This window comes from Pomacea canaliculata, linkage group LG8, assembly GCF_003073045.1.
Source record: "Pomacea canaliculata isolate SZHN2017 linkage group LG8, ASM307304v1, whole genome shotgun sequence".
NCBI classification, from domain to species: Eukaryota; Metazoa; Mollusca; class Gastropoda; order Architaenioglossa; family Ampullariidae; genus Pomacea; species Pomacea canaliculata.
In genome coordinates this window covers 19,422,961-19,444,234 of record NC_037597.1, presented here as the reverse complement: position 1 = coordinate 19,444,234, position 21,274 = coordinate 19,422,961, and the positions used below count along the sequence as shown (strand labels likewise).

At 36.5% G+C, this 21,274-nt stretch overlaps 2 protein-coding genes across 7 annotated transcripts in view; one reads left to right on the top strand and one right to left on the bottom strand.

Annotated features, from left to right (window-relative positions):
* Nucleotides 1–7,489, top strand: part of LOC112570006 (protein numb-like) — a 38,124-nt gene extending 30,635 nt beyond the window's left edge. For all 5 annotated transcript variants that reach the window (XM_025248159.1, XM_025248158.1, XM_025248163.1 and 2 more), the window contains exon 9: nt 160–7,489. In XM_025248159.1, coding sequence (XP_025103944.1) covers nt 160–716 — 557 coding nt within the window. In that variant the 3' untranslated portion in view covers nt 717–7,489. The remainder of the gene's footprint in view (nt 1–159) is intronic.
* Nucleotides 7,490–7,599: 110 nt separating this feature from the next.
* On the bottom strand, nt 7,600–21,227 carry LOC112570007 (putative GPI-anchored protein pfl2). 2 transcript variants are annotated; one of them, XM_025248164.1, is made up of 9 exons: nt 21,095–21,227; nt 19,078–19,150; nt 18,070–18,606; nt 16,690–16,826; nt 16,184–16,377; nt 15,161–15,414; nt 13,809–14,009; nt 13,472–13,577; nt 7,600–13,036 (listed from the first exon to the last, which is right to left on the bottom strand). In XM_025248164.1, the coding sequence occupies exons 2-9, from the start codon at nt 19,133–19,135 to the stop codon at nt 12,913–12,915; spliced, it is 1,611 nt and encodes a 536-aa protein (XP_025103949.1). In that variant the 5' UTR covers nt 19,136–19,150; nt 21,095–21,227; the 3' UTR covers nt 7,600–12,912. The 2 variants fall into 2 exon arrangements, with proteins under 2 accessions (XP_025103949.1, XP_025103950.1); XM_025248165.1 differs by having other exon boundaries at nt 18,070–18,567.
* Between the last annotated feature and the right edge of the window lie 47 nt (nt 21,228–21,274).

Genomic DNA, 21,274 nt, shown 5'->3' with positions numbered 1-21,274 from the left:
TACTGCTTCAACTAGACCAAGTATAAAATCATATTTTTGTCTGTTTCCTGTTATTGGTTTTAATTTATTTGTTGCTGCCATTGTAAGAATTTTGGAAGAAACCAAAGTTTAGTCAAATGAATGTAAGTTTCTGACTTAAGACTGCTTCAATGTCAACAGCTTTAGTGATGGATGGACGCAGCCATGCACAGTCGGCAACCAACCCTTGGGCTAACTCTGTGGACCGTCGAGTTCCAGATTCTGTACATGGCGTGGCACCTTCATGGTCCCAGGCATCTGTTCAGTCACAGCCGCAAGTACAGCCTGGAGCCAACTCTAGCAATCCATTTGTGTCATCGGCAGCCCACAATGGTTTACCTGCAACCTTTGCAATGCCAGTCACTAGCCCTGCAGCCACCCAGCAGCAGGAGAGGCAGCAGGTCTTGCATCATGGTCGCAGCCATTCCATAGACACTGGGGAGCTTGCTGGTAGGGGTTGGTCGCAGCCACAGAGACCAACTTTGCTGCAGATGGCTCATGAAGCAGGCAGTTTTCAGCAGCACAACGGTGCAGCAGCATCTGCATGGCCCACCACAACACCCCCACGAGCACAAGCATCGTCCACTGGGCAGGTGGTTGATCCTTTCGATGTTGCCTGGGCAGCCAAGGCTGTGAACAAGTCGCCACCAAACCCTTTTGGTGGAAAACAGGTCAAACAGTTTGAAGTTCAGTTATAACGCTGCGACAAAGAGACAGAAGGCTGTAAGACGTGTACTTCATCCCAGAGGACTATCAGCCCTCTGTGGCAAATAGGATAGTGTGGCAAGGCTGTGGTCTGGAAATTTTAAGTGCAAGGAGATCAACGATAATTGTGAAAACAAAGCAGTTGGTTTTATCAGTCTTAAAGGCTAAAATCTGGATTGATCATGACTAGAAAATTCTTTGTGTTCAAAAAAGAAAAAAGCATCGTTGTCTTCAGTTTTACTATTCCAGACTTTGGAGATTTAAAGATGTCCTGTAGAAATCTGCAGCACTTTCAAGTGCAAGTATTAGACAAATTTTTCGTGAAAGAATTTTAGTTAGAAGAAACCAGCAAAAAAGTAAAAATCAATTTTTTTTTTTCTTCTTTGAGGAAAAAAAGTTGCTGTTATAATTAAACTGCAGGTTATGTGTTGTGCAAAAAAAAAAGTGGTGAGAAATGCTGCTCCATTAACAGTGATCAAAATACTGCATTCACCTTAACCAGAAGAAGCAGGCAAAAAGGTGGACAAGCAAATCTATAAATTATTAAAATGGAGCAAATGTCTTGAGGCTTGAAAAGGGAAGGAACATTTGGGGAGGCACAAAGAAAAGGATGTGCTTTGTTGACCAAAGTGTGGAAGAATCGTGAGACATGTACAGAAACAAGTGTTGTGATACTTGTACCCCTTGTATAAACTTTCAGATGGATTCCCACAATTAGCTTGGTTATCTAAGGTTTCGTAACCCAGGTCTGGCATGTAAACGCTGGTGGAGGGAGGGGTAAGAGATAACTGGGCCTCAGAATTTTTGCTGCTGAGGGGTCTGGCTGGGAGATAGTTATCCCCCTTTGTGATAATTTGCAGGATGTGATGCATGTCATCTTTGCTTTATCCTTGCCTGCCTTTTTTTTTTTTTAAGTCTCATCCTGTCCATCTTGTGGATTTCAATTTGACTTTTTCAGACTGCTTACAGGGGCTACAAGTTTGTCTTAAATTTAGAAAGTGTAGAATAGAAGATATTTTTAAACCAGGGATGAATTTGTTTCTGTCTAGTAATTAGAAATTCCATGCAGGTACTTGTTATAAGGCGTCGGATGATTAATTTCTTCTTCTTCCGCCATAAAGGAGATTTGTGAACAGCTGTTAAGCAGTATTCGGTCCCCTCTTCTGCCCTGCATTAATCCTTCATTCACTCTCATATGAATGCTTTACTGTAATGGCTTCGAAGCTGACGTCTGTTCGTCTGATGGTTATATTATCTTTTTGACTCTTACATGTTTATCAAATATGTCTGACAAGTATGTATATGAGTGACCAAAAGGTTTTAGCTCCTTTGAGACATTAATTTGATTTCCTGTATGAAAGAATCATGAAAGTGATGAATATAATTTTGCTGCTTGATTTAAGATAAGGGTTGCTATCAAAAGTACCTGTCTGATCATGTTGCTAGCCCAATTCAATTATGATTTTAGAGGTGCTTTGTGTATATCACTATCATGAGAGGATTTATGCAAAGAATGAAGCTACACCACGAATTGGGCACACATTGTCTCTGTATATCTGTCACATCGGGATAACATTATAAAACATTTATGTCCATGTATTTTATGTTTGCAGCAACTTTTTTCTTATTAAAAATGTTGCCATTTTCAGTATCAGGAGTTTACCAGTTACAAACTTAGTGTTGTGCTCACTCAATACATAAAATTCTGCTTTTTTCTCAGGATTTAAAAAGAAGCAATTTATATTCTTTTCTCTTGGCATTAACAAAGATTATGGCATCTTGATTGGAGATTTTTTTTCAGCAGTTCCACATTTTCTTTGTCACCATCAACTTATTACCCTCAGGGTTATGCTCACAGAACCCCTTTTTCATCGACCGTTCACAAGGGACATTTGGCTGTTCTGTGGTCTAGACTATTTGTCTGACTTAACCCGCTGGACGCAGGCAGTTCACTTTGTAAATTTGACCACTATCTGTTAACAGCACTGATGACTGGTTGTGTACCAGGCCCAGAGTGTTAATCCCATTTTATATATATATATCTATATTGTTTGTATTCCAATTTTCACACAAAAATCAGAACAGGTATAATGGTATGAGTGGTGTGGTGATAGTATAGTTTCCTAGTTCCCCCACCCTACTTGCAATGTCCCCTGTTCCCTGTGCTGCACAACAGAGGTTCAGCATTGTCATTTGATAATTTGTCAGTAGTTACATACAGGATGGCCCATCGTGATGGCTTATTTTTTTGGTCTCTTGAGCAATGATTTTAACATATCTTTAACTGCATTTGTGTGAGAAAAGAGCCAGCATCACCAGATCATAGAAAACAGAGAAATAGTGGAAGTTATTACGTTTGTTTCAGATTTTTCTTTTTAATATAAAGAAACCCGAGAAATTAGCACATATTTACTGGTGAATAACATAGCAGTGTAGAGGCAGTAGGGAGAGTGCTGTCAGCTGTTTATACTATGCCTCTGTTTTCTTTATTTGATTTTTACAATCTTAGAGAGCTCTGTACATGAGATAAATGTAAAGTGAAACAACAATATATGGCAAGACAAGTGAGGCTACTACTAATCCCTCTCTCAATAAGATTTGCATGTGTGTGGATGAGATAGTTAAGAATAGGAAGAAAGTATGCATGGGTGCTTTATTGGTGGTTGCATCTGTAGCACTTGGCCAGAATTATTTATGTACAGAGGAGAGTAGAAGCTTGTCCGATATCCCTCTTCTCTCTGTCTCTCCCCCAACCTCCCTGCCACCCTTATATCAGTCACGTCCCATTATTACCGTCCTGCTCAGACCAGTGGCTGTTAGATTATTGTCAGAACAAGTTGTTGCAACGCATTGCTTGGTCCAAAAATAAAATTTTTCCTGAAAAGGAAATGACTTTGAAGGGTTGCAAGAGAGGGCAAGTGTATTTTGCATTGGTGTAGGTGGTGGATACCTGAGTGTAGATGGCACAAAAAGAAAGCAAGAGGTTTGAGGGAATTTGTTCTGAACAGCTGCTGTTTATTCATACTTTTCATGTCATGGAATGCTCCTTTGGTGTGTGTGACCTGTGTAGAGTCCTACATGCACTTTCACATATGCATTGTAAAAGAATGATCATGAAGTACAACCAAAGGATAAGTACATTTTGTTTCATCAAAGTGCATTTAAAATATTGTTTAATATGGTTGTAGAGATAGGGTACATGAAGATTTCCCTTCTAAACATATATTGCAGATGGCCATTGTTTTATTCACTGTCACCACAAATGGAGTAGGGAAGTTTCTTAATTTAAAATTGTTATGATTTGCTGACAAGAAATTATGTATAAGAAAAGCTTTCAAAGTTAATCCTATGGCTATCAATGTATGCATAAATGTAGGACACTCGACAAATGAAAAAGGTAGTTGCTGCGTTACAGCAGATTTTGTACCAAGTATAGGGTTTTTTTTATTAGCAGAATCTTCTGATTTCAGTTCTTCAGTTTTCTTTCTAAGTTATAAGAAACCACAGTTGTGTATTGTCATAATTTCTTTACATTGTTAGGCTTTGACTTCCCATAGGTAATAGCAGCATCTTTGCCGTAGGTTTAACTCTAGAATGTGATTGCATAACTCCACTTTTTGATACCTTACTCTTTTTCTAGACTTTTCTTGGAATTAACTCTGTAAGATTCTTGTTCTGTTCCTAGTGTAGCATAAAAGTGGGGAAAGTGTCAAATTTACAGCGCCTGCTGGTATCCCCCAATCTTTAGGAGAATTTAAAATTCTGATTCAAGTGATTTGAGCAACCCATGAACGATCAACTTATGCCATCTCTAATGGAGTTCATTTATATTTTTGAAATTTCTGTTAAATAAAATGATTAATGCAACCCCTAACATTGATTTTCCTAGAATATGTGCAAAAGTTAACCTGACTGTAATGTGGTTTGGACCATGTAATTGGGCTCACAGGCAGGTGTTTTTTAAATTATTTGAATCCTGTCTTACCAGGAAAGACCAGTGGTGGTCTGCCAATGCAGTCTTGTTAGATAATGCTAATGCGTGGTTATTCAAAAGATGGAGCGGCCTGTAGTCTGTACTTAGGGTGGCACTTCACTTTTCTCTAAAAATAGAGCAGACAGAATAGTATTTTATGTCACATGGAATACAGCAGTCATACTCAGGATTGTAGACTGCCGCTACCTACCATGAACATTCACCAATTTCGGAACTATTGTCCTGGTGAAAGCTTCGAAATGCATTTGCCCTTTAAACAAATTTTATTCCACTTGCCATTTTGTGCTCTCAAATGAATTAGATTCATTGAGAAGACTCATAGTCTGCTTTAGAACATCCTTTACAATTCTGAAAATTGGTTGAGGTGGACGGATGGACATGCATCATTTTACTCTCAGATTTGTGATACCAGCTTGTTTTCCCCCCTTTACCCTCGCCCTCATCTCAAGTGTCTTGGGTTTTTTTCCTTTAAAAAAATTTGTCCAGCAAGTTAGTACAACAATCAGGTAACATTTCTTTCAGGGGTTATTATTATTGTTGGCTTTGAGTAGAGTGTAGGGTAACTTGGCTCAATTGTGACCTTGAGGGCCAGATTTAGTGTGTGTGCGTAACTGTTTTTCTTACATATCATGGGCTTGGATCGTGCAGTGGATTTTCTTTCTCGTTCATGTGAGGAAGAGCCACTGAGTTAAAAATAAGGAAGTTTTACACAACAGTGTGCAACATTGTAATAGAACATTTTAATGATTTTATATGATTTATTGGGTGCTGACAAGAAATAAATGCTTGATGCTTTGGTACAAGATGAAAGCACCCCTTGAGAATGGAGTTTCAAATGCTTCATGTCTTTGAAAATATGTTCACTGTTCCTGTTATCTATGTTTGAATGAAGCAACTTACTTGTCCAGTTGTTAGATGTAGAGTCCTGCTTTTATCAGCTGATTGCAAACATAAAATGGCAACATTTCTGGCAGAGAGTGATTGTTGTCCAAAAATCTGCTGTGAGATTCTTTCACTTTATTCTTCTCTAATAATGAAAGCTGAAGGGAGGGAAGGAAAATCTAATCCAAAGGATGTCCCTTCAACCCATCCAACTCCACTAAAAATATTGAGTGGCATGACTGAATTGAAGCATGTATGATGTGGAGAATATATATATTATGTGTTGTATGCCTTTCTTAACTGGCATTTGAACACATCTGGGGCCGGCCTTTGCTCTTCCCCACCATCTCAACTGAAAGAACAACCTTGCCTTCACCCTCCATTCTTAAGGTTTCATGCAGCCACTAATTATCACCCAAACTGATTGTCCCTCCTGGGCTAAAACACCAACTGCCAAAGGTCTCTGGACGAGGGTGATTATGAGAAAAAAAATTGTTCTGTTTGTAGTTGCCTCTATTATAAATGTATTGTCCCCACTCACAGAGTATTGTTACAATATACTCCAGCACCTCTTTCTAGTTCAAATGTCAGTAATAATAAAATACTTTCTTAGTTTTCTTGCACCGTTTTCATTCTGCAGACAAAAACATCTTCATGGTTGTAAACTGGCTTATTTTATGGATGGATATTTACATATATATAGATATATACTTGTGCTAAATGCCCATGCCTGTTTCCTATTCATTTTTATATTTGTACTAGTTGCTTTTCTAGACCCACTCATCCCGCCTTGAGTATCTTATGATGGGTTTATGCACTAGGTTCAGTGTACTCATGGGCAAAAGATTCTAACCATTTGCCAGATTTTGTAAGAAACATCTTAACCAAGTTAATGCGAACTGTTGACGGTGTTGTCAAAGGGTTCAAGTTTAGCATAGTCACACAGTTTCTTTCTTTAAACCCTGTTTGTGATACCCTTGTATGGACATCACCTCACTGTTGCAGGCAGCCCATTGAATTGACAGCTGCTTTTGTTTTGGCTCTGATGTACAGGTCTGAAATGATTCATATGCAAAATAGCCAAGAAAATCCTCATTTACTGATGTGCAGTGAGTGATCTTCAGACAGAACATTTAAGCATGCAGACCTGATGAAGCAGTGTTTGAGCACTGTGGTCTGCGGAGTCCACACTGTGTTTGCTGGTGGAGGTGTCTGTGCAGTATATTTGGATTGTTGTAAGTTGGCACAGCTGATACAGTTCTTCAGCTTTTGCTGTGGTGTGTAAAAGAGGTCAGTCTTGGTTTGACAACAGCTTCCTTACTGGTGGTCCTTCACTAGCCAGGAAACAAACCTGCTGCGAGTTTCAAGATGCTATTTATGTTACGTTGTTTTAGTTGATTTCTGTAACTCATGTGCAGGAAGTGGCCACAAGCTGTAATGTTAGTTGATGTCGACCAAGACTGTACCCTAAAACTTTTCAGCCATATCAAAGGAGAAATTTGCATCTGCAAAGACAATCTGATCCAGTTTAGAGGTAATCACACATTTGTCACATAACATTTGACCTTTCATTGGAATGAAATAAAACCATTAGAATGTGGCATTAGCATGAAGGCATTTCTTGAAACTGCCAGACGTGGTTGAAAAGAAAAGCACAGGTCACTTCACCCAAAAACATTTATCGCTTTGCAACGATTCTGCAAGTCAACACTATTTCATCAGCTCATTTCTGGATGCTTGGCAATATTGTGGCTGCTAATCCCATGTCCTGTGACTACCTTCATGTTTTACTTTGCATTTTTCAAATGTATAGCAGTGTATATTGTAACTATTCTGTCTTTATCTGCTACACTGTTCTGTAAAATTGAAAAAAAAAGTTGTTGGAAACATTTCTGGTGAACTGGTGCCTTTTTTGTGTGTATAACTCTTTAAGAATGTTACACTGACATGGTGCAGATGACGTCTGTTCAGTTTTGAAAAATCAGTGACACAGGCAAGACTTTCTTAAAAAAAGTTTATTTACACAGCATTCTATTCTCAGCATTCATTGATTACTAAATCCATTCTGTCCATTTTCCTCTGTCATCACTTGCCATTTACACTAGTTAAATGTGTGTGTGTGTGGTTTCTTTTTTTTTTTTTGGGTAGGGGAGGGATGCTGGTCCAATTCAATGCAATATGAAATTACAGATTTGCAGGGTGTCGGGTTTTTTTTTTACCATTGACACCTATCATTTGTGGGTGGAGGGAACAGTACACACTTGTAGCTTATGTTCCAAAAAAGTACACAAACACTAAAAGCAAACATTTATTCTTTCAAAAAATATGAAATGGAAATTTGATCCAGTTATTAATATCAAAAACATGATATGCACCAAAAAATGTAAAACTTTGCAAGTACATGTATTTGAAAGCAATTTTAAAAGATGCATAGTATGTTTACAAATGACAAAACACTTTTTCTTAAGGCATGTAACAAAACAATGGGAGTAGCACCACCACCCTGACTGGTCCCAGCATGTGGGTGAAGGATTTTGCATCAAGTCAGCATTTTTTTGTTCAAAGTTTCAAGAAACTAAAATGGTGTATGCTAACTAGCAGCAGCATTAATCCAGAAACAAACTTACATTTACTCTCTATTGCTTTAAAAGACTGATAATCCCTCAGACTTTTTCTTTAAAATTTTGATTAATTCTACAACTGTTTGGCTGAGGTATAATTAAACTCCAAAAAATAGCCTTCAACAAACTGCAGTTGATGGGAACTGTAGTCAGAAAAATGAGATAGAAATATTCTCAAGTTTATGTGCAGTTAATGGACAGCAGAGGGGTTGGACCTATGATGAGTTTTTAGTTTTTGAGTTTATTCCTCGTTGCTCCTCAAAGAGCAAAGGTTCATGCCTATGGTGAGGAAGGTAAAATATTCTGAATAAATACAAAAATTCCGTAATTTCATTATGGCTAAGAACCAAGAATAAAGATCAAGGACAGTTGCAAGATTCTTGGCTTTGTACCACATGCACCTTATTAATATTTGATCTTAATTGATCAGCGATCAAATTTACGAGATTTGTAAATCTTTCATCACTGTTACGAGAAATTCAGTCATAACAAGATAACTTTTGTGACCATGAGTAGACTGTTCAGCTCAAAAATGTCATTCCAAGAACAGTAGGAATGCAAAAGCAAATGAAAGTAACAGACAGATGACAAAACAGACTGGAATGATTATGATTTGATAATGTCTAATCATTCTGTGTGACCAAGACAATAAAGTCTGACAATATCCACCTAGGTTTATAAAGATGCTGTTGACTGTGCATCATGTTACAGATTTCAAGAGTAGACATAAAGGCGTCAAGAAATACAAATAGCAAACATCACAAACACGAAATGTTTTGTTGTACTCAACTGCGATTCTTTCGCAATAAATTTTTTTGTAAAACATTTGGCGATGAAGATATCTCAAATATATATATTCTCATTTATCACAAGGTCAGAAACCAATCTGTCAAACATGTTCACAACTTTTTTCAAAGGACTGGGTTAAGTTCATTACCAGATGCCAGCCGCACACAAGGAAGTTAAAGCACCTACATGAGTTTGAAATCTGCCTTCATATACAATACATTTTTTTAAAAACCTTTAATAAGGAGAATACATTGGAATCATACGTGAAAGTTCATAACAATATCAATCACAAAGTACCAGTTACTCAATTACCAATATTTCATTGCCATTCAAGGTATTTTGTGGATGGCTTCGAATATTCTTCCAGCTAACTGGCTACACTTATAATAATGCAAGAAAATCCAAGTACATGAATGCTGCAGTTTGAATTCTTTCTGTGCACAAGTAGAAATGTTTTTACTTAAAAGCTGGTATGTTGGAAACAGGTCAACGATCTTCAAAATTTTGTAGTATCTTGCAATGAAAACACCCACTTGTCTAAAATAACATTGTATAAATTCAACAAATGTGTGTCACTCAAGCACTATCTTTGCCTCAGGAAAACACTAGAAAGCGATATTTTGGTGACAAGTTCAAGCTTAGGATGACTAAGTTTAAAGGCACAGTAATCACTGCCTGCCATAACCTTGGTCTAGCAGCATATTTACATACCATGTCAATCAGCATCTTTCTTCATTCAGGAAAATATATTAAATAATATTTTCATGATCATGTCAAGGAAGACTGAGTTAGCATACATCAGACATTTCTCAGCTTTCTTGAAAGTTTACATGAGCTGTACAAGTCCAAACATTCAACCAACGCATACACAGTATCTCCCTATCTTCTTTTGATTCCAGAGTTCACTGCATCTGACAACTGAAAATCAAAAGAGATTTGGGGGATAATGCTTACACAAATAACTGATCTGAAATACTTTCAGGTAAATTGTGACCTTGTACATTTGAAATACAGCAGGGGAAATACAATGATGAGAGCTGAATTACCAGTGAAAACCTTCGTTAAAATATGTACACATGCATGCTCACACACACAAACTTATGTTCAAATGAATGGATGTATACATAGATTTTCTGGAATCTGTAGATTCAGATTATCACTGCATCAAGATTATCACTATATTGCAAAAACGTTATTTAAAACAAAAACAGAGTGTCTTTCCATAATGCTGACCTTGTCCATCTGTTGAATTGCAATAGTCAGAGTTTACCATTACTGGAAAAAGATAATAGTCTTAAAATAACTCGTGGTCAGCTTCAAAACACATGTCACAACCTGTATTCACAACATACTGCTCTATGTAAAACTATAAATATTGTCTCCTGAAACACTATACACAATATTCATTGACCATGAGGGTTTGACTCTTCAGCATACAATAGAAGCAAGCTTCCAAATTAAGTGATTTGCACTTTCTAAAACTATAATCACCCAAAATTTAAAAAAAAAATCATTTCTTTATTAAGATTCAGATGATATTATCAAATACTCGAAGGGAAGTAGGATATGCCTTGTAATTCCTTCCCAATCGTTGGTGCATGATTCTAAATTACTAAAAAGATCTAATGCATTTGTGGAAAGATGACAAGTATTTCATACTCTAAATAAAATACTCATTTACATATATCTCCTTTAAATAGCTTTAATGAGTTTATGAAGTGATGAAAGAGAAATTTACACAAGATCCACCAAACACTCCTGTTGTTTAACTTTAAAAAACAGGTGATTTGAAGAAAGGAATGTGTGACCTAGAATATAAAAACCCTTTTCAGCAAGACTCACTTTTATGGCCAACAAACATTAGATTTTTTTCATCCTGTCAACAAGCATCTATTAAGGGAAATGTTATTTTCTCTTGTTCAATTAATCCATGGACCAATTTCTTCTGTCTTCACTCTTGTTACAGTACTTTATAATTATAACAACAGCTCATATTCTACTCTTAACAAAGTTTGTTTTCCTCTTCTATTTCACTGACAGCTTCATGGCCAGTAAATCTAACACTTTTTAAAATCCAAGATATTTGCTACTCGTAAAACAGTCAACATAAATCTGTAAATTGTCATAGTTCTTGAACCTGCTTTCATAACAAAGATTTTCAGTCTATTCCAGTATTATAATATACATTTCCAAACACTCTTCTTGAGTATTTATTAATATCAGAGATTAATATGAGTAAACTAAACTTGAAATGTCAAAACAAAACAAAAAAAACTCTGGAAGACAGTGTAATATTTGAATGTGCTATTTTCATAATGATGATAGAATGATATAACTATTTTGGACCCATGCAGAAGACATTCTCAATAGTCTCAAAAGCTCATTAAATTCTTGATAATATACAAGTCATGGTGAACACAAATGGCAAAACAAAGAATTATATAGACAAGAACAGCTAACACGATGAGCAGTTTTAAGTACTTGGCAAAATCTGCACCAGAGACAGTAGCAATTAATTGCCAAGATTTAATGGCAATGATTTTTATATTTGCTACCAAGTACCAACTTTCTACATCAGTATGGATACAGGATGCAGACTCTGCTTGCCAATAAAGAAAAAAAGAACCAGGCTGTAAGAAATCCAGAATTTAACACCAACAATGTCCATAGCTCAGTTACCTGGATGGGCTACCAAGCACACCTTTTGATAAGTGATACAAGATGGTCTGTTTAATCATGTGATATGGCATGACACTCTGTCCTTCAGGGTATCTTGGAGGGTTGTTGATGTCAAGGCAAACAGAGAAAAAAAAAACTGGCTGGCAAACATGACAGAATGGACTGGCCACACCTTGTACGACTCGCATACTGGCTCAAGACAGACCTAAGTTGTGAACATTATTAGCCACTGCATCTATCTGGTTTCCCTGACAACTGCCACCATCTGACCGGTGTAAATGATCATCAGCTGATTCAAGTCTCTAACAAAAATTCACAGAAGTGAACAATTAAACAACAATTAAAAGGAAAGTCATGCATTATTACTTCTGACTCCTCTGGAATAATGACCCAGAAACATCATTACAACAGTAAAAGCACAATGCTGTTGATAGCACAAGACATTCTTTATCTTCCAACTGTTCACTCTTCTCTTCAACATACCTTTCTGAACATTTCACCTATGGGAATATTAGCCATAAAAAGTGCCAGGAGAAAACTGAAGTTACTATGGCAAAAAAGCTCCAAATGTGTATGAAAATAAAAATCTATTAAATGGCGCACTGCCAGTTTATTCTTTATCACAACTAAAGCAGTGATCATATTTTCACTAGCAACACATATCCGAAGTACAAGTCACATGTTTAGGTACCTTTAGTGAATGCAACACACACTTAATAGTGTCCAAAATAAGGCTTGAACATTCCATTATCATCCTCTCTTCTCTGTGTGTGTAAAGATAAATAAGAGAAGGAAAATGTCACAATTTTAAAAATGTTTTTTTCTCAACAGTAAGACTAAAAACAATTATCTTGTTCTATTTAGCAAATCAACTAATTTTCTCTCATCTTTTTTGATAAACACATGATGCAGCTATTAAAAAAAATGAATGCACAATTTTAGCAAACAAGAACTACTTGCAGGTTAAAAACAATAAACACATGTATTTTCCCACCACAAATAACTTGTTGCAGTGCCACACTAACAGAATAAGACAAGGAGAACGAAGGACAACAAAAATCAACAGCTGACTTGAAATCCATAGTTTTTTTCCAATATATTTTTAAACCAAAATATTCTGTGATGAACAGATCAGATATAAACAGCAACTGTAAAATAATCATTTAATACAATGTTTCCGCTCAAACATACACATGAACATAAACAAACTCGTATCTGAAGTTTTCAGCGTGTTAAATTATATTGGGAGTTTGTGAAGCTGGGTTCGTTGTTGTCAGAACTGCCAATGAAATCATCCATGTCACCAATCATATCATCATCTTCATTCAGTCGTGACATGCGGAATTGTCTGGGGAGAAAAGAAACATCAAAAATATAATAAACATTTGTGATTAGATTAGAAAGAAAAAGGCAGAGAGGAAAAAAAAAAAAGGAAAAGAAATGAAAGAGAAAAAGAAAGAAGAAAGGAGGAGAAAGGGAAAGTACAAAGGAAGCAAAGAAAGAAATAAAATGCACGAGAAAGACAAAAGATGGCAAGTGAGAGCCAAAACTAAGCGATGCTAGTAAATTCAAGAGTAAATGGACAAAGTAACAATGAAGATGCTCGATAACATCTTTTCTTTGCTGCTATGGAAACACTGTTCCAGAGAGGAATAAGATTGGTTAATACATCACCATCTGTATCATATTCTCCTCGCAGATAACAAGAAATATGCAAAGCAAAATGTCACACTCATCCGAGGGAGGAAAACAAAAGACAAGAGCCCCACACATAAAAACTCACAACGTGCTTCGTCGTTTCCTGCGCATGTAGACAATCACAGCAATGAGAATAACACTGAAGACCGCAATGCAGGAAAGAACGACCGCAGCAGTGACACTAGTGTCATCTAAATAAAACAAACAATTCAATATTTCAAGGTACAGTGTGGTACCAGCAGCATTCATTTCTATAAAATGCACTTCCTATAATATGAATCCCTTTGAAAAAAAATACACTACAGTTATTCTGAAAAAAATTGGTTCAATATAATGCCCTTGCCTCAGTGTTGTAATGCCATTAAAATTGCCTTGAATACTGTAAAAATCTGTATGCTAGTGGAACAATGCAATTTGCTTACTATTTTTTCCTGTGGGCTCATGTGGAGGGTTGCAGGTATCAGCACAAATCATCAGCTCAAATGGTATTTCATTCACTAATGTATCTTTGTTCTGTGTTACATAATCATGGTAACTTTCGTTAAAACTCTCCAGCTGCCGAGGCACCATTGCCCGAAAGGTGAACCGCACCACCAGGTTGTCATTACAGGTCACTATGGAGTCTGCCACAGACAAATGTTTCAAAGAAATATTGCAACAAAGAAAAATTATGACAATGCTACAGATCTATGTACAGATTTAAGATTTGTTTTTATAGTCACACCCTCTCTTGCAATAGTTTTCTACCTCCCTACTGTCAAGCCATGTTTCCCATATATTAGCAGTGATTTACAGCATGTTTAGAAGTGTGGCTCAGTATAATTAGCAATGTAGATTCAATCTGATTAGCAATGTGATTTAGCATAATTAGTAGCATAATCAGCAGCAGGTTTTACAATTAGCAGCAAGTTTTATAGCATATTTAATTGTGACTTAAGTATGATTAACATTGTTATTTAGCACTGTAAGCGGTGGAATTCATAGCACATTCGTTCAGCCGTGTGACTTAGTATGTTTACCATGGATAGCAGTGTGATTTAGCATGGTTAGCCATGTGATTAGCAGTGGATTTAACATGATTAGTAGATTTAGATAAACAAAAAGTGTGCTTCAGCTTCTTAAAAAAAACCCCTCTTGTTTGCTTGCTGCCTTGGTCATCTGCATTCGAATGTGCTCCAACAAAGTAACTACTCTAGATTAGTCATTTGACCATTGCAACAAAAGTAGATCTTATTTGCATTAATTTGCATTATTGGTTTTCATCCCAGAGTCTCTGTCATTTCAAATGTCTGTCTCCCCATTTCTGAAATCTTCCCATATTCCAAGGACAAACCACTAAAAATAAAATTTCTGATACAGCCTACCCCCACCTTCCCATTGACACAATCTTGAAATTTTATTCCAGAATGTCTTTCAAAAGAACAAGCAGCCTGGACCTGTTTCATAGTAGCCAAAAAAGAAAAAACCCCACAACACAAAAAACACCAAGAATGAGTGAAGGTTTGGATCTTAGACCCTTTCTATTTTACAGAGCCAAATAGTTTGACTTGACTAATATAAATAACTTGAAGATTCACTGCAATACATGTTTAGAAGGGAAATCAGACTACAAAGATTGTGTTTTGTGGTCACATATACTATTTATCACCATTTTGTATTTTACAAAACCCTAAATGCCATACCCTCTTTAGATTCCTAGTACCATAATCAAGGAGGCACTGTTTTCAGATGTTAATATATAAGTAAAGCAAATAAATGTGACAGATTTGCTTACCCAGAAAAAGACCGGGGTTTACACTGCATTGACACTTTTCACTAATGTTTGACATAAGCTGGTAAGAGAAACCAGTTGCTATCTTGGAGCAATCAATTTTAACCTCTTTCTTTTTCTTCAGCATCAATGTATATACAGTTCTGAGGTTCTCTGGAAATGAACAGATGTTCTCCATGCCAGGGCTTGATGTCGTAAGTATGGGATATAGATTATCGCCACAATGACTCATGCTGACTGAGCTGACCTGGAGCTTCCTGAGGAGCAGAGGACAAGGGAGTAGTTAATATAAACATAAAATCCTTTAAATTACACACCCATTCACACATGAGCATTCTAGAGGATATGCACTAACCATAATTTCTTAGTGGTGAAGCTTACACACTCTGCAATCTCACAGCCAACTATTGTGACAACTGTTGTCCTTTTTCTTCAGATATTATTTTCTTTTTACATTTGCTGGAAAATCATGTACAAAAATAATTTTCTATAAATTATTTTTTGCCTGCAATAAGAACAGCATATACAGAAACGATGCACACTTTTTAATGCTTCCTTCTATAACACCGTTGTTCATTATCCTTTCAACTGTACTGACCAGTGAGACAGCAAGATAAGGTACAATGAGTCAAAAGTTCACACTATGAGCCAAATCAAAGGATAGTCTCAAAGAAAATGCTGGAAGTTTCCAATAGAAAAGTTAAAAAAAAATCTAATACTAATTAAAGGTGATGTCCAGTTTTTTTTTTCGGTTTTTGATTTTTAAGTTTGGTTTTGGACTATATGCCAATAACAATAATAAGGGAACTTATATAGCATTGTCACCTAACTAAAACTAGGTTCATAGCGCTTTACTCAAAACTATAAAATGTAAAATGTCCTATGCATCCTATTCTCCCAACACACACATGATTTAGCTGGCTCTGCAGCCCACAAATGATTACTTTTGTAAGCTCTTCTATGCATGAATACCTCCAATACACACATGCACACATACAAAACTCAAAATTAGAGAAGGATTCTTACGTTTTGTTCACAACAGTCAAGAATTTGTTTTGGTTTCTGAGTAAGATTTCACGATAAGCAGGATAAACAGATGAAGAGTTTGATGAAAACATCAAGTGACTGACAATGCTTTTTTCAGACTCGGTGAAATTATTTCTGAAGCCACTTGATTCGAATAAAACCACAGCCACTGCTCCCTGCATATCAGCTGCACCCTAAAAAGAAATAATAATAATAATTACAAAATTATAAAAACAAAGATGAGCATGACTAACAAACAACACTCAATGGCATGCTTCAATCTGTGCTCACTGATCAGAAAAAGGAAGACTAAATCCTAAAGACTTTCAGATTAAGTTAAATGCCACCAGTCAAGCACAACTGACCCTATCTGTTTTAATGAACCCAAAATGGAATCTGTCAAAAAGTCAACTTTGAATCAAAAGTAAAACTCTCCCTTTATGAAACTCTTTAGTAATATATGGCAGGATACAAAGCAGCAAAAAACAATAAAAAAAACCACTTACATTGATATTTTGTACTACATGCAGACCTTTGTCATTGAGGCTATCATTTGCAGAAAAAGTAATATTCCAGACAGACGATTCTGCTTCTGTGTCATAAACTGCCAGAGTCAAACCATGCAGGCTAATATTTGCAGGTCCTAAAAAAGTAAAAATAAAAATGATGCCAGAACTTGAGCAACATTGAGAAGCTTGTTTAAGCTTAAAATTATTTTAAGTCCTGAAGAAAGACTTCCCATTATTATTTTGTTGTAAAATTTAATTTGGTAGGTTGATTTAAATGGAAAATGTCTCCACCTAGTGGTGATTTTGCATTATCGAGAGGAGCTAAATGAAGGAGGAAATTCAGGTACCCAGTAAAAAGCCTTTAATGGTTAGCTCTGTCAACAAGAGTCACATACATAGAGTGGGCCCTTACAAACAGGTGTCATACAGAGAGGGGACTTTTTTCACTGTACCACCAGTAAATTTTTAGTAGACTTTTATTTATGTAAGGTGCTTTAAAACGTGATTTCTGCAAAAAGCTGCAATCAAGCACAATCACAAGAAATTTTTGCACTGCGCATTCAACTAATCTAATGGGCTGAATATTGTTAAGACCTAAGCAGTTTCCAGCTGAAGAAAGATGCAAACATCTTTCAAAATGCCAGAGTAGAGCCAGCGTACCTGCAGACCTACCAGCCCTGCAGGAAGAGGTAGAAAGAGCAGCATGCAGTCTAAAGAAAGAAAAGTCACCTTGCATTGAAAACATCCCAGCTGAACTGCTTAAGCAGGGTGGGGATGAAACTATAAAGGCCCTCAATGTTCAGTTTCAAAGTGTCTAGGAATGCAAAGAATGGCCCAAAGAAAAGATGCAACCACTAGTCATACCCCTTCCAAAAAAGGAAACAGAAAACAGTGCCAGAACTACAGAATAATAATCCTAATCAGCCAACCAAACAAAGTCAACCACCATCACTAAGGAGCTCTTTCAAAATGATAACATTACTTCTGCTGAAAGTCATGCTACAGGCCAAACAGTTGGTCAAAAACAATTTCAAATGTATTTAAATTTTTTCAACACAAGATTTCTACATGAAAGTCATAGCAGTGTACAACTTGTAAGATGCATGCTGCATTAGGGAGGTAGTCGTAATAAAAATACCACATTCTCCATGAAAGTTGTTTGGGTCATATTTAAGAAGCCACATTAATAGGTCTTAATGAGAACATTTTACTGATATGTTCACTCTGTAAAGCAATAAGCTCTTTTATTTAATAATAATAATGATTGAATTTGTAAAGCTCATTTTCCCCATGTGAAGAAAAGTACAATATGACCTTTTAAATTAAACTTTTTACACAGCATTCATAGGAAACAACATAAATAAAAAGCCAACAGACCAGATAGCTCTATGAAGAACTTGTCACTGGCCAGCAGCAAGTTTGTTTCGCTCACTGTGACGTTCTCTAGGTTTGTTGGTGGCTTTGTAGGAGTGACTGCGCCAGATGATGTGGATAGTGAGAGTGAGGTGCTATGTGTGGCTGCATGGGTCGTACTTGGGACTTGTGTGGTAGATGATGTAGTTGCAGTTGTAGTTGCAGTTGTTGGTGTAGTTGTTGATGTAGTTGTTGATGTAGTTGTTGGTGTAGTTGTTGGTGTAGATGTGGTAGACCCACTGGATAATGAAGTGATGGATGCTGTGCTTGGTAAAGGAGTGGAGCTAACCAGTGACGTGCTTGTACTGTTTGTAGAAGTGATTGTAGAGGAGGTGAGGGTTGTAATAGTGCTGTTTGGTGTTGTATTGTATGCATGAGGTGATGCTGTATTGGTGTTATTAGTCACTGAAGGAATTGCTGTTATAGAAATAGTCTCTGTAGTACTACTTGTCGTAATAGCCCCTGTAACATTTAAAGAGGCTTTAGTTGTAGTCTGACCACCTGAAAAAGAATTCAATACAAAAAGACTACAAGTGATGCCAAGCAAAAAAAAAAAAAAAAAAAAAAAAAAAAAAAAGTGTCAGGTTACCTTGAAACTACTGGGTTTAGTTCATCGCAAGACACTAATTTATAACATCTGTTTGCTAGAGCATGAACACCACTCTTATACGAAGTGATCAACATTTGCATAACAGCTACAACTGCAAAACCTTATAAACAAAGACTTCTAAAACTCACAATGACTAAGAACTAAGATGCTGGAAAACAAACTTGACAACACAACCTACAGAATCCATAAAAAGATTTTTACCCAAAATTTATTGTTGTCTATGGCACACAGAGATCCATTAAATAACATACAAAATAGATATGCAGATCTCATTTTAATAAAATTATTCCCCTAATGCTTTTCTGTACTGATAACTGCTGTCTCCTAAAATGAAATGAAATGTATGAAGAAAAGTGAAATACCTGCTATCAAAGCACTAGTGATCAGCCAGCAAATAAAAAAACATAAAATGGATGCCATGTCATCAAAGTTGTTCTGCAACAAATATTCCATAAAATGTTACAAACAAAAATTAAGATAAAGTAAAAACAAAATATCTGAACCATAATCATGCATCAACTACCAAATATACCCGATCCCATCTTCAAAGGTCTAGTGGGATGCAGTTTTGTTTTTTAACAAACAGGCATCTCTGTGAATATTATTTCCAAAATTATAGGAGAATATCCTCCTCCTTTTAGCTCTTGAAATACACATGTGCAAACATTACCATACACAGAAAAATATCAACAATAGAGACATCAGGACTGTGTGTGGATTATATTGTCAAAGCTTCAATCAACAGGAGAGTTGGATCATAAATTATCTTAATTAGGCATAGCTGTGTGCAAACATGACATTTCTTTCTGTACATGTGGGTGTTTGAAGGCATGTATCATGAGAATGAAAGGTGTTAGGAAACCCACGTTAGGAAATACCCTATTCCGAGCTTTACCCAGTCATTGAAATCTAGATATATACACCCAGCTAGATCATTAAAAGACTAAACTTTTATCATCCACCAGGAAAGAATGGCTTTGATCTGGAAGAGAGAAATGAGAGTATTTGTGTCAAATTAGATGGAAGCAATTAGCAAATAATGACCACAAGGGTAGATGAATAACCACTACTGACACTGTGTGTGCTCTGTACCTCCCTCCCTTGGACTGAACCATTCTTTCCTGCCATAAGCTAAAAGTTTGGCCTTTAGGTAAAAGAAAACCTTCAGAGGTTAGAAAAATAAATTTTATTCACACATCCATTGAAGAACTTTGAAAGAGGAAAGAGACATGTACAAACTCCACAGTTATAAAAAAATAGCAGCAACAAACACATACGGCACACCGTCAATCTCTTGTGATGAACAGCATAACACTTTAATCCCAGGTAGCCACTAAAGTATAAATAAGGTAAGGTCACTGCCTACTGAGGTTAGTGAGTGGGGTTTAACAAGTTGTCAACAACAGGGATTATCTTGCCTCAGAGGACTAGAACTACACATAATCATTGAATTCAATGACTCAGTAAATAAAAAGACCTATGAATCTACTGGTGGTGAGACTAGAACAAATGGAATCAGAAATAATGAAGAAGATGAAAAATGGGACTCAATGGTAGTGCTGAAGACTCTAAAAGATTACCAGTTAAAAAAACAGATCCTTAGGCTGTGAAAAAACCATTAATATTTCCACCTTTTTACTTTTTTGACAAACAGCTTTTCATGGTTCTCAGAATGTTTCTAATGTTTTACCATATCCTGCTCCTAATCATGCTATTGTCAAAAATATAAAAAAAATCCGTGGTAAAACCTGTGTCTACTCTAGATGATTGAGAGCAGCCGCACTATCAAAAATACTCATACACTGGATATGTAATCAGTGATACTACTGACAAAAACCAAGTTTTGTTGTTGTTTTTTTTTTTTTGGCAAAGTATGGATGTGGTGTGGCTTTAACCTCACCTTCACCAGGTTATGAAGATAACAAACATTGCATTTTCAATCCAAACACCAACAAAATTTTGTAAAAGCAGACACTGCATTTATCTAGAAATATGGCTGCTTAAGACTAACTGGTTGATAAATCACGGATGAGAACTGAGATTTACATCCGTGATAAAAATTAACACACGTTGATACGACATTACATGTGTAATGTATAAACCACTGCAGCACTTACTCCCTCAAAATACCTAGACTCAATAATTAATACAGTTTAATCGTAATCCATGCGCTTTATGTTTCTGATGACAATGGCTGAAGGATGACATTGTCAATCACGCTCTCAGGTAATACCGCAATGGGTGGACAGATTATTTACTTCCACTTCACCACTCACTAGTCGACTGTCATTGTCAAGCGGTCTCCGAATGGTGATACAAACATTGACAAAAATACAAGACAAAACAAATGTTTATAAAACAAGATCATACTCCTCTTACTGGTTGGCGAACTCGTTTGATCGATCGGTGTTCTCTGACGCTCTTGCTTGTTGAATACAAAGACGACAGGTACCTCTCTGGCTTTTCGCGTTGGTCCCACGACACAACTTTCACTGGCGCTTTCGTCACTTCAGGCCAAAGGTCACACCCACAGCCCAGCGCTGGCGATGTCACTGTCAA